Genomic DNA, 15,582 nt, shown 5'->3' on the forward strand with positions numbered 1-15,582 from the left:
TTTGACATGTTTGTGTATTCTGCCATGGATAATGATAAATCTAATTATCGAAACTTGCAGTTGTTGTAGTCAGGTATGTCACTTGCAAAACCTTGGTCTTGACAGATATTAAAGCTGATGTGATGTTTATGCAGCTTTGTAGCTGACTTCTGGATGGGTGAAGGGGAACACGAAACCAACCTGTGCAGGAGAAAAGCCTGTACAAGCCAAAAAAACTCTCTTCCCTGTAAGAATTGGTGCCTTTTTCCAACTCAAGACATGATAATGTTTTTATTAATGAACCCTGAACAGAGGATGTATGTCAGAGTAATAATCACTTACTGATACATTATAATTCAGTAATAAAATTGTTGTAGTTTTAGTGAGTATGACTCAGTTTTCCATATTTGCATATCGTTGTTGTAGGAGCTGCTTCCATTGGTACTCATGTTTGAATTGCCTATTGCTGGAATTCTCCAACCAATCCCAGATCCTAATTCTCCCACAATTCAGCATATATGTCAGACATATAATATTTCAGTTTCCTTTAAACAACGCTCTCGAATGTATGGTGCTACAGTCATTGTCAGAGGGTCACAGAACAACACTAGTGCTGTGAAGGTAATGTGTCTTCTTCAGCAGGTTTCTGCATGTCATAAACAGATCCATAGTTTAGATACTTAGGAGCTATATTGATGTTATATCCTGCCTCATCAGTACATGTTATTATTGTATGGTCAGTTTGGAAGCCTGAGGGTTTGGGATTTGGGTTTTTGTTTGTTAGGTTTTTTTTAATAACTGGTGTAGGTGAGGTCTAAAAATGCATAAAAAGTAGTTTTAAGTTTAGGATTTAGTGTTATTTGTGCTAAGCTTTCGGTCTGTTTTTCATCTCTTGCACACCTGTTCAGGTTGTGCAAAATTGATGCAAAAGATGGGTCTTACCCATCTGTAAAAAATAAATAAAAACCAAATAAACAAAAACAACAACAAAAATAAACTACCACAAAACAAGCCCACCCAGCCCATGAAGTCCTCATGCTTTGATCTTCTCAGTGTGCACTCAAGTATATAGCCTCGAAAATTGCCCTAACATTCAATAAAACTTGTCTTGTGAAACCAGGATGAGGAGATACAAATTTAACAGTTGAGGAAAGGAACTGCCATGAGCCTATTTACCTTAATAAAATAAGTTTTCTTTGTTAAGAACTGGCAGTGTGACAGATTGATACAGTCTTGGATGGGTGTATCTCAAGCCAGTAAGAACATCTTAGGCTAAAATCAAAAGACACATTTTGCAAGTATATCTACCCAGATCTCAGTCTCCTCTCTTACTGCTGTATGTGGGCACAGAAGGTCTATTGGGATCAAACCATTTGATGTTGTCTTATTGCTTACAATGGTAATTAAATGCTGCATTTGGTCACGAAATAGGAATAGCAGGTAGAGTTTAGTCCATCTGCTACCTTTAACAAATCAATTAGGTTTTTAAACAAAATGGTTTTATTTTTCTTGAATGTGGAATGCAGGAGATATGTGGAAACATTCTGTAATGTTGGTTTGTATGCCTGTGAGCATTGTTTTACCGCTTTCTTGCATTTCCTCCACAGGAAGGAACAGCCATGCTTTTAGAACACCTGGCTGGGAGCCTGGCCTCTGCAATCCCTGTGAGCACACAACTAGACATTGCAGCACAGCATCATCTCTTTATGATGGGTCGAAACGGCAGTAACATCAAACATATCATGCAGAGGACTGGTGCTCAGATCCACTTCCCTGACCCTAGTAACCCACAGAAGAAATCCACTGTCTACCTCCAGGGCACAATTGAATCTGTCTGTCTTGCTAGGCAATATCTCATGGTAAATGCTTTCAGTGAAACTTGCTTGAAAAAATGCCAGATCATAGCTAATATGCCCATTCTGCATTTATTTATGGGTCAAATATAAGTTAGATGCTTAGAGAGGAAGCATCACTACTCACATTGCAAAAAGCTGGTTCAGCAGAGTGCTCTATTTTTGTCAGTGACTTGTGAATATTTGTAGTTAGCTAAAATATTTCTAATCTCTGGTGTTCACGATTTGAAAATGACCTTGGTAAAATAAATACAACATAAGTAATTCACATCTACAATAACAATATGCTCCTGAGTGAAAGGCAGATTTTTGGAGGGTTTTGTTGTTAGGTAGTGGGTTGTTTACTTTGTTTTGCCAACCTGCCTTGCCATGTTTGTCAGATAAGTAGGTTTCTTTTGGGAGGAAGTAGCAGGAATTTCTTAGTTTCCATGTAGGTGAGTTTTCAAAGAAACTGGGGAACCATAGTAATTAATTACTCATTCTGTAGTCTTAAATTCTTACTAGTACCATAGTCTCAATATTACAAGACCTGTTATAAAATAGCTCTGGTGATAAATGTTATTAGTACAGATTTTTCTTCTATTGATCATTAGGCTTCACAGGAGCCTTTAGGCATTGTTGTAGTACTAATGTTTGTACATGGATTTTTATAAATATGGATATTTACAAATAACACATGAGAGAATTGGACTTAAATCTAATTCAAAGCTGGTTCCAGGATAAACCACAATACCATTAAAATCCAGAAGTCCATATCTTTTACATTGCACCGTGCCGTGTTTAGGGTGGAAAACAAAAGCATAGTGTTTATACAGTTATATTCATTATTATTATTTTCTAGAATACTATTGTCTGAAAATGGTAAGAGAGGCCCTTATTCTATGAATTTCCTTGGTGAGGTTTAAGTAGCATTTTTCTTGAGGGTCATGAAGTAGAAGGAAATGCAAACAAGCTGTCGTATGAATATCCAAGTACACCTTTACTCTAGAAACTTAGAATTATACAAGGGGTGGGTTTTTTTTAATGTTGAAGCTTGTTTTAATCCCAAAAACATCAGTACAACTTAGTATCCCACATCACATCCACTGTATCATCCTTAAACTGCACTGACCAGGAGACTGTTTCAACTTACAGGCATTACGTGCCCTGAAGCTGTTGTTTCCAGCTTTGTTTGTAAAACAAGTATTAAAAGCAAATTTTGCAAAAATTGGAAAACCTGAGGGAAGAAGTGACTGACCTGATAAGAACTTACTTTAAATTTCCAACTTAGTAAAAAAGCAGTATTTTTTTGATTCAGATAAAGAAAATGTATGCCACCCATGCCAATACCTCCATGCTGCAGCCATTGTCAACTGGTTTTGAAGTTAATTTCACTTCTTAATTCTTGAGCATTGTTCAGGGGAATGAGATTTTTGTGTGTGTGTGTGTGTTCTGGAGTGATTTACTGCAAGGTGGGACTGTATATACTGTCCTTCTCACCATGGTCACCGTTGTTATTGCCTCCTGCCAACTCCTCTGATACAGTCAGAATAATAGCTAATGCTGTTTCACAGCTAGGTAACACAAGTGTTCTATGGAATTGGAGAGGGGTTTTAAAAATGGTGATTTCATCTCTGCAAAGCTCTTAGAAATAGCCATCTAGAAGCATCTGAACATAGATACCAAGGAAAGAAATAACGTTTTTTCTGAACTTTTAAGTTGTTGTGATTGTAATTCTCATAAAAGACTAAATCTGAGCCAGAGTTTACAATGGTAACAGAGAATACAATGCAGTGCATAGATACCTTACAGCAGGACAAGTTATGTTTTAGTGCAGTCTTCAAAATTTGCTTAGCAGTATGTCCAAGTGGAAAATTCTAATATCAACCAGTAACTAATTTCATTGAGAAAGCTATGAATTCTGTGATGTATGAACCGTGAATAGCCCTTATTGCTGATAATCATTGCAAGTCTCTGCTTCTAATCATCAGCATATTCCTTGCAGGAGTATATTCAGTGTTGTGATTAAGGCAGTACTCATAGCAGTGATGAGGGCGAGTTGTAAAAGGAAGAAAGACTACATAGTGATTTAAAATTAAATACTTATTTGAGCAATAGGAGTTTGGAGTCATGTTGAGCATGTTCTTGTTCTATATCTAAGGCCGGGTTGGATGGGGCTTGGGGCAATCTGATCTAGTAGAAGGTGTCCCTGCCATATCAGGGGGCTTGGAACCAGATGATCTTTCAGGTCCCTTCCAAACCAAACCATTCTATGATTCTGTGGAGGTGCCTTGCTCTAATTTTCCTCAACTTAAAATTATATTTAAATTTGGGAAGTACTGTGTAGCTGTAGGTGGTAGTGTTGAGAAGTCCAATTTAAATATAAAATAAGAGTGAACTAGTGATCTGAAGATTAAATACTCCCATTTGTTGCTTTTCATTCTGAAGCAAAAGCATGCAACGGATTAAACCAGACCACTTTCATGAATGTACCTTACTGCGTTTTGTTCCTGTCATACATATAATATTGTTTACTTCATTGTCAGTCTAAAATCACAAAAAGTGATTTTATTATTTATTTATTTATTAATTATTTATTATTTGCTGACTGTGCCCTCTATTTTTGTTGTTTTATTAGAAGTAGCAGCATAATCACAGAATCACAGTAAAGAAGTTCTTCCTGATGTTACCTGGCACGCAGTCTCTGGATTTCAGTTGCATGCTAGACACTCCTAATCACAGAATCCCAAGGGTTGGAAGGGACCTAAAAAGATCATCTAGTCCAACCCCCCTGCAAGAGCAGGGTAACCTACAGTACATCACACAGGAACTTGTCCAGGCGGGCCTTGAATATCTCCAGTGTAGGAGACTCCACAACCCCCCTGGGCAGCCTGTTCCAGTGCTCTGTCACTCTTACAATAATGTCTAGATATCCTTTGACCTTTGAGATTGTTTTTTTCTCTGGTTGGTTTTTGTTTTTTTTTTAGGGACTCTTTTGTATTACTTATAGTTTCAATATTTCAAGTATTTCAGAGATTCATCCATATCATTGGAAAATACTTATCTAGCTGATCTAGAACTGGGGAAGAGAAAGGTGGAATACTTGAGCAATGGTGACTTACAGAGACATTTTCTCAGAACTGTGTTTCCTTATCTCAACTGTAGTTTAAAGTGAGCCATTGGAGTATATGAGAGTCCTGCTATCAGTTCCTGATGCTGTTTTGTTCAGATTTAATAGACAATAGTGGTTTCTGAATTCAAAACCTGTGGACTCTGAGTCCATATAAATAGCTAATGTAGAGTGCATATAGACTGATTGGAATGTCAAATGTTCAACAAATCGTTTTGCCCTTATACTGTCAAACTGTGTGTTCAGAGTCCCAGAGTAGAAATATACACCTGTATTCTTGCATTGAAGGAAATGGCTCTACTTAAAACTTCATTTTTGATACTTTTTCAGAACTTACTGTATTCTGATGTTTTGTGTTATAACCTGTTTCACCTTACTGCTAGCATTTTCATGGAAATGGGCAGATTACAAGTTTTATGATTTTTTTCTTTTTTTTTTGTACCTTTTCAGGGTTGCCTTCCACTTGTGCTCATGTTTGATATGAAGGAAGAAATTGAAGTAGAACCGCAGTTTATAACACAGCTAATGGAGCAGTTAGATGTCTTCATAAGCATTAAGCCAAAGCCAAAGCAACCAAGCAAGGTTGGTGAAAAGCTAATATATTCTTTTTAGGCTTTCATGTGAACTTTTCAGAGCTGGTGTGTTTGACACGTGTGATCCTCCTCCCTATCTTAATGGATCATAAACTTGGAAAAGGTGTATATTTTCTGCTTGAAATGCCAGTTTTAATAAATGCTCCAACTCCTTAATGACAACTTGACTTTGATTAAATATCTGACAATACAGATATTAGCTGTTATATGGAATATACTGATAAAAGAAATAAATTATGAGGGGACAAACTGTATCTGATTAGAGCTACTCTTGATTTCTTTGTAAAGAAATTAGTCTTAAATGGTAGCTCCCCATGTAACGGCTCTGTTCTTTAGCAGTCAGAATTAAACACGCACAAAAAAAATAAAGCCCCCAAAAAACCAAAACAAAAGAAAAACCCTAAATAATATAACTGAGAAGTCTGACTCTCTTCTATGCAAGATGTTGAGAAGAACCATGTAATGGTTTTATGTAATGCTGTAACAGACAAAAAGTTCAAAAAAATTACTGTTCCATTCTGTCAATAAGTAAGCTTCTGTGTGTAAGGATATATGAAATTGATACAAAGAAACATTGTATAGAGAATGTACAAGAAGGAAATAATGGTTTTTGTAATTTAATTTTGCAGGCATTTTTTCTCAGATAGCTATGAATTTCATAGCTGAATTTAATATGAACAACTTTTTGCCCACTTTGAAGTATAAACTTCAGATAGAAGATTTTTAATGGTGATTCACTTCTCTAGATTTTGGTGCATTTACAATTTAGTATATTAGATAGCACCAAGGTGCAGTACTTACTTTTCTTACACAGAAAGGTCTTTCATCATTCTCAATCAAGTGCATACAAAATCCTTAAGCCAGCTATCAAAGCCAACTAATGGACATTATCTCATGCTGTCTCATACTGCTATATTACCAATAGCCACGAAGGGAGTATGAATTAGAGTTGTGTGTTGCAGATCCATGTCTTATAGTTGTTACTCATTGATTTTAATTTTTGTTGTTTTTTGTTTGTTTGTTTTCTTTCCCTGCAGTCTGTGATTGTAAAAAGTGTTGAACGAAATGCCTTAAATATGTATGAGGCACGGAAATGTCTCTTGGGACTTGAAAGTAGTGGAGTCACCGTAGCATCAAATCCCTCTGTCTCATGCCCTGTTGGTCTGTCTTGTCCTGGCTTGGATATCTTGTCCTCAGCAGGACTAGGACTCACTGGGCTTGGTATGCATTATAGTCTCCTTCTCTCTCCCTCCCTCCCTCTCCCTCCCTCTCTCTCCCTCTCTCTCTCCCTCTCTCTCTCTCTGTATATATATATAAAAAATATATATTTTTTTTTTTTTTTAATCTTGTTTGAAACTCAGATCAGTTGTACTAGAACCAGATACGTGTTTTGCATAAGGAATCATGTTAAAGTATCAGAGAATTCCAAAAGCATCTGTCCTTTCAAGGGCTTGTTGCTATAAAACTTTCTCCAAGGCTTTTGTCATCAGGTGTCTGACTCATCTCTGGAAAATCCTATAAAAGCTTGTAAAGAGCTCAGCTGAAAGTGGGAGGGAGGGGAAAGCACAGTTGGAGTAGGATGCTGCTTTTACAACTTTAGGAAGTATAATTTTCAAATTAAATATGTCTTCATTAATATTGTGATATCTTAGACTGTCCTGAATTTGGGTAGGTACTTAAGCCTGTTAACAGTACTATGAAAGTTAACATGGCTAGCACACATTTCAGTTCTGGCAGTATCTTGCTGTAATTGGAAGATGCGTGTGCCAGTGGTATAGACCTTACTTACCAGTATGAAATTTAGGACAGAAATGTGTAAGCTTTCTATCTTAGTGTAACTTTATAGAACAAATGTATAGTCCAGACTTGGAATTGGACTTTCAGCTTCAAGTTCTGGAAGTACCCTATTGCCAGAAATGTATAGAGAACCAAGCAGTCCCAGAAGAACTTAGACACAAATCTTGACACTGGTTCTCATGTAACTCAGAGTTCTCATGTAACCGCTGTGCTCCTTTGTGAACTGCCATCCAGGAGTGCTGTGTAATTCCATGTCACATGCATTCTTGGAAATCACACAGGGCAAGTGTTTGTGCCATTTGACTGTGGTTTTAATGCTGCTTTTGTGAATGTTTTTGTCATGCCTACACTTCGGAGTTGTTTTTTTAACCTCTTCGAAATATGGGTGCTGAACTGCCTTGTGAATGCTCGTACATGAAGAGCTGGTTTGAAGAAGTGCTTTGGGAATAAGCAATGCATTTGAGGGATGATTTGCAGTCATTTTTGAAGATGCAAGAAGGAATTTAATAGTTCTTAGTATGGAAGTACTGTTTCATTTATAGGAGCTTCTGAGAAAAAGATTGTCTGAAATAAAAGTAAGGTTCTGTAGTGCAGTTGCTTTCTTTTCTCTGATGCTTCTTCTGAAATAAATTGACAGAAGTAATAGAGGGGATACAAAGAGATGGTGAACCTGAGAAGCAGCTGGTGCAGGCTCTGTTATGACAATATTTAGAGTCCAGTAGAAGGACATAAAAGATGTTCCAGTTCTTCTCAGATATGTAATTCCTAGTTTAAGAACAAGCTTTCTTAATGTGCTTTGGGCACCAAGTTAACAGCAGGTTTAATGTTAAAATTTGTTTGTAAAATACATGCTGGTGCAATTTAGTGGGGTTTTGTTTGGTTTTAATTGGTACTTTTGTGAAATAAGTTCTTTAAGTTTTAGCTAAACTTTGATTTGCACAATTTTTTGCAGGACTTCTGGGTCCAACAGCCCTGTCAGTCAACACATCAACTGCTCCAAACTCTCTGTTGAATGCCCTTAATAGCTCTGTGAGTCCCTTGCAAAGTCCAAGTTCAGGCACACCTAGTCCCACGTTATGGGCAACATCTCTTGCTAACTCAAGTACCACAGGTCGGTAGATGTTAAATGTGAATTAAAGGAACTGGTCAACACTAAGTCATGTGAATGACAATTGAAAAGTTTGGAATCATTCATTCTTTAGAACTATAATAATTCCAAAATTTATCTTAAAACAGATAAATAAGTATTTATATTTAAGTTATAACTTAATATAAGCTTACAACATGCTGTGACATGCAATGCTTTCATCTTATTATATAGAAAACTGTTAACCTACAAAGTAATGGTTAGATAAAGCATTATGGTTTTAGCAGTTCTAATGGAAACTTGTTTAGTGTTGTATCAAGGCTACATAAAGACAGAGATTTTATATAAAGTCCTGTAATGCCTGAGAAAGTTAAATGAGAAACTTAATCAGAACATGACCAAATTTTGTTACAGGTTTTTCTGCTGTTCCACACCTAATGATACCATCCACTGCCCAAGCAACCTTAACGAGTATTCTGTTGTCTGGAGTACCTAATTATAGTCAAAATACTCCATCTCCACCACCAGGCTTGACTCCTGTTGAAGTCCATGTTAATGGCATGCAATCAGAGAGTAAAAAAGGCTCACCTTCTTTAAATGGTCATGTGAAGGTAAGTGGTATTATCTCTGGAGAACCAGATTTGTTTGTTAGTATTCTACTATGAAAATTTCAGAGAAAACCAGCTATATTAGTAGCTTCTTAAACCTGCCAAGTTTAGAAATAAACAGTTCTGTTGTCAAAATAGGACTTAAAGGTGGACAAATGGAACATTCAAACATACTGTTCTTCTCTGTTGGGAATGAATTTCTTCTTTTCCTGCTCAAATAGAAAAGGGAAATTCTTTCAATATTTCCTTAAGCAAAACAATCACGTTCGTAATTTTTGACAATCATTTCAGACCTCAAATATCAAGTATGCTGCTCTGTCTGCCACATCGCTAGGAGAGAATGTGTTGAGCACAAACCACAGTGATCCGGTAAGACAAAAAAGTACTCATGGTGCCTCAGAACAAGTAGCTTCCAAGTCAAATAGTGCAGAAGGTAAGATTTTGACATTTTATTCTTTGTGGAGTCTATGTGCAGTTCATGAAACAAATGTAAATATATTGCTTGTACATTGGTTTTGCAGCCATGTTGAAGGAAAGTATCACTGGATCTTCCAGATTTGTTGTCAAAGAAGTACACAGAAGTTGTAGTAGCTGAGCTGTACTGTTAATAGAAACATCTTAAGTAAATGTAACTGCACCTGTACCATTTGTTTGTTGGGTTGTTTGGGTTTTTTCTGTAATTCCCTAAAAGCAGAGATAATCTTTGAAAACTTTAATATGTTTTACAGCAGCTTAACTTCATTACTTAAAACAGTCTCTACAGATTCAAATAATGTTGTAACTATTTATTTCTTTTTTTTTTTTTTAATCGAAAGGAAAGAATGCCTTTGAAAAGGTTATGCAAAAAGTTGTGTAGATCAAACTTGGATGTCACTGGCAGATGGAATATATTTGCATGTTTTATAACAGCATTTAAACTATGTTGCATTATAGAAGCTAAAGGAACTAACAAATTGTCTCCATCATTCTTGGAGGGAGGGAAAGCAAGTTCCCCTTGAAACTTGAGCAAAGGCCTTGTTGCCTTCAAATACTGTTCAACAAGGAGAAGCTCTTTTATTAAGAACTGTGGTCATTTCAAATGCTGATTTGAATAAAAGGCACATTTCACAATTAAGGTGACAAATACTTGTAAAAACATACTTAAAAGATATTTGAATGTTAAGTGGGGAGCTTTTATTCCATAAAAAGTTGTCTGAGCACCTGGCACAGTTTATTAAAACTAGATGTAAAATCAAATTTGTTCAAAATACTTAGTCACTTATAATTGTCAGTCTTCAGAAAAGTCAAGTACTTAGTGTGTCTGCTCTATTTATGAACACTAACACCTTTTTTTCTGCATCTGAACTTACATTTCTAATGACTTAACCTTGACCAAGTTGTTATGCCTGATGTCTACAATAATTCTATAAGGAAAAAGAGTACGTTTTGTTCTTTGGTTGTCATTCCTTCAGCAAGTTCACTAGAACATAAAAAGATTTTTGTTTAACTGTTCTCTCTATTGGTCTTGTAGGTTGCAATGATGCTTTTGTAGAAGTGGGCATGCCAAGAAGTCCATCTCATTCAGCAAATACCAGTGATCTGAAGCAGATGATGAGCTCTTCCAAACAGGCCTGTGCTAAGAGACAAACAGTTGAATTACTGCAAGGCACCAAAAACTCTCACTTACAGTAAGTTAAATATACAAATAGCAGACCTTTTGCCATGCAAATATACTCAAGACTTTTTGTAGGTAGAAGGGGGGTGGTTTAGACATAAGATAAAGAACTGATTTAAATTGGGCTTGATTGTTAGTCATATTAGGCATTAATAAGCTTCCTCCAGTTTGTCTGATAATTGCAAATTTTGAATGCTTTTTGTATATTTTTCTTTGATTTAAAAAAAATAAATGCCTTTCCTCTTCCACAAAAGAGTAGAGATGTTTTTTCAGATGCGCTTTCATTACCTATTTCTAAAGGATACATTTTTGCACTCTTCTTATTGATAGCTTTAAGAACAATTCCTGACTGACAGCCTTTTCCCTTTTGTGTGTACCTGAGGCTGTTTTCTTCTTAGAAAAACGTTATTCAGGACATAACAGAATGTTCTCGAAAACTTGTCTCAATGATTTTTGCTTGTTTGTTTTGGATTTTTTTTTAATGAGCCAGCATTGGGAAAGGCTCTTTTGAGTCATAATATGTCTTGGCAGCACAGGTTTTGAGCTCAACGCAATGTTTTCTCTGAGCTACTTTAAGCAGTGTTTTCATTATTCCTTTTGGGAACTGTTTATCGTCACTCATTTGAGATGCGTATTTTCTCTTACCTCATTTACACTGTTAAAACTGTGATATCTCTCTCATTCTTTCTGCTCTCATCGTTTAGAAATCCAAGGATTCCTGCTAACCAGACTCAGTTGTTTATGTCAGTCAGTTGTTTGTATGTCTTGCTCTTTTTGTTGAAGCTATAGTGCTTAAAGTTTCCTTAGAGCATTTTTCTGGGTTACTGTACATCATCAAAACATGATCACTTTGCTTTGAACTAGGAGCTTATACTGTAGTTGTAGAGTAGGCATAAAATGTGGATGATTTTTTTTTACTTATTTTGAAAGAAAAGATTACATTAAGTTATACTTTGGCATGTAGTACTGCAATTATTGAAGCTTTAAAAGCCTTTAGAACCCGTGTTAACTTTCTTACTCCCCATTATGCATTTCTCTTTATCCTGCTACTATCAGTCTGGGTAGAACTGCTGAACTGCTGGCCTGAGCAAAGCTAAACAGTATGAAGTCACTCTGTAGGGATTGCTTGTGGTAATTCCACATACCAGACAGCTCAAATCTATATCTATATGCCTTATACTTGGTAATATAGGAAGCAGCAATACACACTTTGTTTCAGTGGTGGAGAAACAGGTAAAGTTGACACTTTGGAAATATTGCTAAAAACACTGAGATGTTTGTGTACTGGCATTTCTTGAATTTTGCTGCCAAACTTCTGAAGATAGAGCTTGATTTTCAAAATGGCATTGAATGTTTACTGCTTTATGAGAAAGAAAGCTGGAATTAACACTGACTTTGCTCCCCCAGTACTGCAGAGAGGCTGCTCTCAGATGCAGAGTTAAGTGCTTCTGAAAGTCCCATGGCTGATAAAAAGGCTCCTGGAAGTGAACGGGCAGCAGAGCGAGCAGCAGCTGCCCAGCAGAACTCTGAAAGAGCACGCCTAGCTTCACAGCCATCGTATGTAAACATGCAGGTAAGCTTCCCTGAATAAAGCAAAATCTAGAGCAAAACTGATAAATGCGAAGTGAAATTACCACAGAATGCAAAGGTGACTGACTAGTAGACTGACTTGCCATTACCATTTCAGTAACAGCATTTCCCAGTTAAGTTGTTAACCCTTTCAACTGAAAAGACAGTTCTAAACCGAAAGTCTTAAAGAAGACAAAAAAGCCCTTATGCTTGTGTAGAATAAGAAAAATATAAGTACAGAATAAATTGGATATCTATATCAGTCAACACAGGCATCATTTGTATGTAAAAAAAAAAAAAAAAGAAAAAAAGAATCTTATTGCTTTGAGAACAGCAAATCAGATCTAGAGAAGACTTTTTTTAACTTTTCATAAACAGTGTCAAGAATTTTTTTCCAATAGCTTCAATAATAGCTTCAGTTCAATTCAGGTGATAATAGCTTCCAATAGCTTCAGGTTCATACATGGGGGGAGGGAGAGGGTTACTGGAGTAACTATATTGTTTTTGGTTTACACATGGATTTCTACGTATCTGTGTCCCTGCCTGTGGCAGGGGGGTTGAAACTAGATGATCAGGGTCCTTTCCAATCCTAACTGTTCTATGGTTCTATTTTTTTTTTCTTGTACTGATCCTACTCTTAACTACAGCCTACTATAGACTAAGTCCATGTTATTGCATATGTCCCCTAGAGAGATGACTTTGTTTGCAAGCAGTAGGTTCAGAGTAGTTTTAGTGGGCTAACTGGACTGCATGGAGTAGTGGAACAAGTATTAAGGTTAGTGTTTTGCTGCCTTTTTCCTTAGTTATTCATCTAGTTGTTTCAAGTAGTGAATTAAATTTAGGCTACGCTTCAGGCCAAATACTGCTTCTTTGTAGTGTTTGTTTAGACTTGTTAGTCTGTCATTTAAAGAAGTGTAAGTTTCTTAGCCAGGGCTAATTAAACTTTAAATCTTTTTAATTTTATAGGTAATGCACATAGTAAGGGATTTTAATTCTCTCAAAACTGATTTATTTTCTTTCAGAAGATGACTGCATGGGGAACTAGACTTGAAAGATTATTAAACATAACTCTGACTAGATTTGCTGTTTAAGATAGTATATATTATGTACTTTTGAGGAATGTTTAAATGCTAAGAACAGATGATCAAGGAAGGGGAAATATGCTTGGAAAATGACTTGCTAAAAAAAATCAAAGCAAAATTCTGCCTAAAAAGTTTGTAAATACTGCTGCAGCCTCACTCAAATGGGTATCAGATAGTTAATTAAAATCTGTTATCTATTGCAGAGTGAACACTTTTACTAAGGCTTTAACTGGACTACTGTCAAATTATTGTGTAGTACTTCAGATTTCTCCTAGGTATATTCATTGGGCACTTTCAAAACCTTTGTTTTTACAAGAGCTGAGTACAGAATGACATTTATTCAGAATAGCAATTAAGCTATCTTCTGCATGTTTACTTTCTAGGCATTTGACTATGAACAGAAGAAGCTACTAGCAACCAAAGGTATGTGGATAAGCAGTGACTTCTGAAAAGTTTAGTACATGGCTGCAAGAATTTTCAGTTTTGCAGTAGATTATTAAGCAAATCTAAAGCTTACATTTGTATTATGTAGTTTTCACATTTCAAAAGTTTCTTAATGCCAACATTGTATAAAATACAGTAAAAACAACTTGTGGATGGAATGCTCTCTGTGCAAGTGTATCCATATGGAAATGATCTATGTTGGGGTTGGGGTTTTTTTGTTTTTATTTGGGGTTTTTTTGTGGGGTTGTTTTTTTGTTTTGGTTTGAGTTTTTGTGGGGTTTTTTTTCAGAAACCTCATAGCTGTAATACTTGATTTTATTTGGATGCGAGTTAAATTTTCAGATGTTTGTCATATTGCCAAAGTTGCTCCTTATGTCAGGGATAAATTAAGTTACAAGATTGGTAAGGGACTTAACCATAGCTTTGGTCCAAAATAAAACTGGGAGCTCCCCTTTTTGAAACAGATAATTCATTTGGCTTCCTTGCAGCCCTATGGGGTTTAACTATCTTCTCACAGAGCAAATTGCCTTAAGGATAGGATTCAAGCTGTGTAGCAGGTGGAAGTTTTTAGAATTTACTCTTTGGTGGATTGAAGTTCATTTACATACGTGACTTTGGGATGATCATCTCAGTACCTTTATTAAAGTTGATATTTACTAATTTGTCTCTTTATTTTATTTATTTATTTTTTTAGCTATGTTGAAGAAGCCAGTTGTAACAGAAGTGAGGACTCCAACAAATACGTGGAGTGGTTTGGGGTTCTCTAAATCTATGCCTGCAGAAACTATCAAGGAACTAAGACGAGCAAATCATGTATCTTACAAGCCATCTATGACAACTACATATGAGGTATAAAAAAACTATACTGAGTGGAAGTTTACTTCAAGTGAATGATCCAGTTGTTTCTCTTGAGAGATGTCTAACTTTTCTAAAACCAAGTCTTGCAGACAGGATTTTTAGCTTTCTTCTTTGGGTCCTAAATATTTTGTAGATGAAAAATGTTTGTTATGTAAATATTAAGGCATATCGAACACATTCAGTTCAACACACAATTGTCTGCTTTTTAAGTCTTACACTAGCTTTATTAGGAGTCTGCTTCTGATAATAAATTTGTTTAAAGAAACTTAAAACAACATATAGGACCAAATGTCTCAATCATTGTAGACAAGTGGTAGAAATTTTGAATAGATAAACTATATAATGTGAATCACCGCATGATGGAGCAGAATGTTAGAATAAGAAATGGGTGTAGCTCATCTTCTGTTGATAAAGCTGTGGAAGTGGAAGAGTTTTCTCTATTTGCACTATTCACTGGGCCCAGAAATTTCACAGAGAGAAGGCAGCCACAGGTCCAGCAAGTCTCTCTAGAGTCGCACCATAGGAATCTTGCAGGGAATTTCTTACTTTCTTTTTCAGAGGTGCTCTGAATTGCTTTATGGTGCTTTTATTTGCCACAGGCTTTCCCAGATTCCATAGAGACACCTGTCTCTTCTGTCCTACTTACATAAAATGTAAATAGTATGTTTTTTCAGGAATGGGACTTCATACAACTCTTCTCTAGGATGTATCTAACTTTTAATTAAAAAGAAATATTCAACCATATTAACAATATGCCTTGGTGTTCCCCACTTGACATCTGAAATTTTTGTGTCATTCAACTCTATGTGTAATAGGTTTGAATACACATAATATATGCAAATTATTTAAATACATATGATGAGGTCTCAGGAGTAACTAGGAGGAGAGAAAAAGCTACAACCAAAATCTGTCAATCATTGTGGGTTTTTCTGGGTTTTCTTTTTTTTTT

General features: G+C 36.0%; 1 protein-coding gene across 1 annotated transcript in view; it reads left to right on the forward strand.

The window, feature by feature from the left end:
- The window catches only part of BICC1 (BicC family RNA binding protein 1), a 112,482-nt gene that overhangs the window by 85,929 nt on the left and 10,971 nt on the right, over positions 1-15,582 (forward strand). The window contains exons 7-17 of the mRNA XM_065670840.1: positions 406-600; positions 1,587-1,838; positions 5,392-5,523; positions 6,572-6,755; positions 8,284-8,442; positions 8,833-9,029; positions 9,318-9,459; positions 10,537-10,693; positions 12,088-12,253; positions 13,715-13,754; positions 14,470-14,624. Coding sequence (XP_065526912.1) covers positions 406-600; positions 1,587-1,838; positions 5,392-5,523; positions 6,572-6,755; positions 8,284-8,442; positions 8,833-9,029; positions 9,318-9,459; positions 10,537-10,693; positions 12,088-12,253; positions 13,715-13,754; positions 14,470-14,624 — 1,779 coding nt within the window. The remainder of the gene's footprint in view (positions 1-405; positions 601-1,586; positions 1,839-5,391; positions 5,524-6,571; positions 6,756-8,283; positions 8,443-8,832; positions 9,030-9,317; positions 9,460-10,536; positions 10,694-12,087; positions 12,254-13,714; positions 13,755-14,469; positions 14,625-15,582) is intronic.

This window comes from Lathamus discolor, chromosome 3, assembly GCF_037157495.1.
Source record: "Lathamus discolor isolate bLatDis1 chromosome 3, bLatDis1.hap1, whole genome shotgun sequence".
NCBI classification, from domain to species: domain Eukaryota; kingdom Metazoa; phylum Chordata; class Aves; order Psittaciformes; family Psittacidae; genus Lathamus; species Lathamus discolor.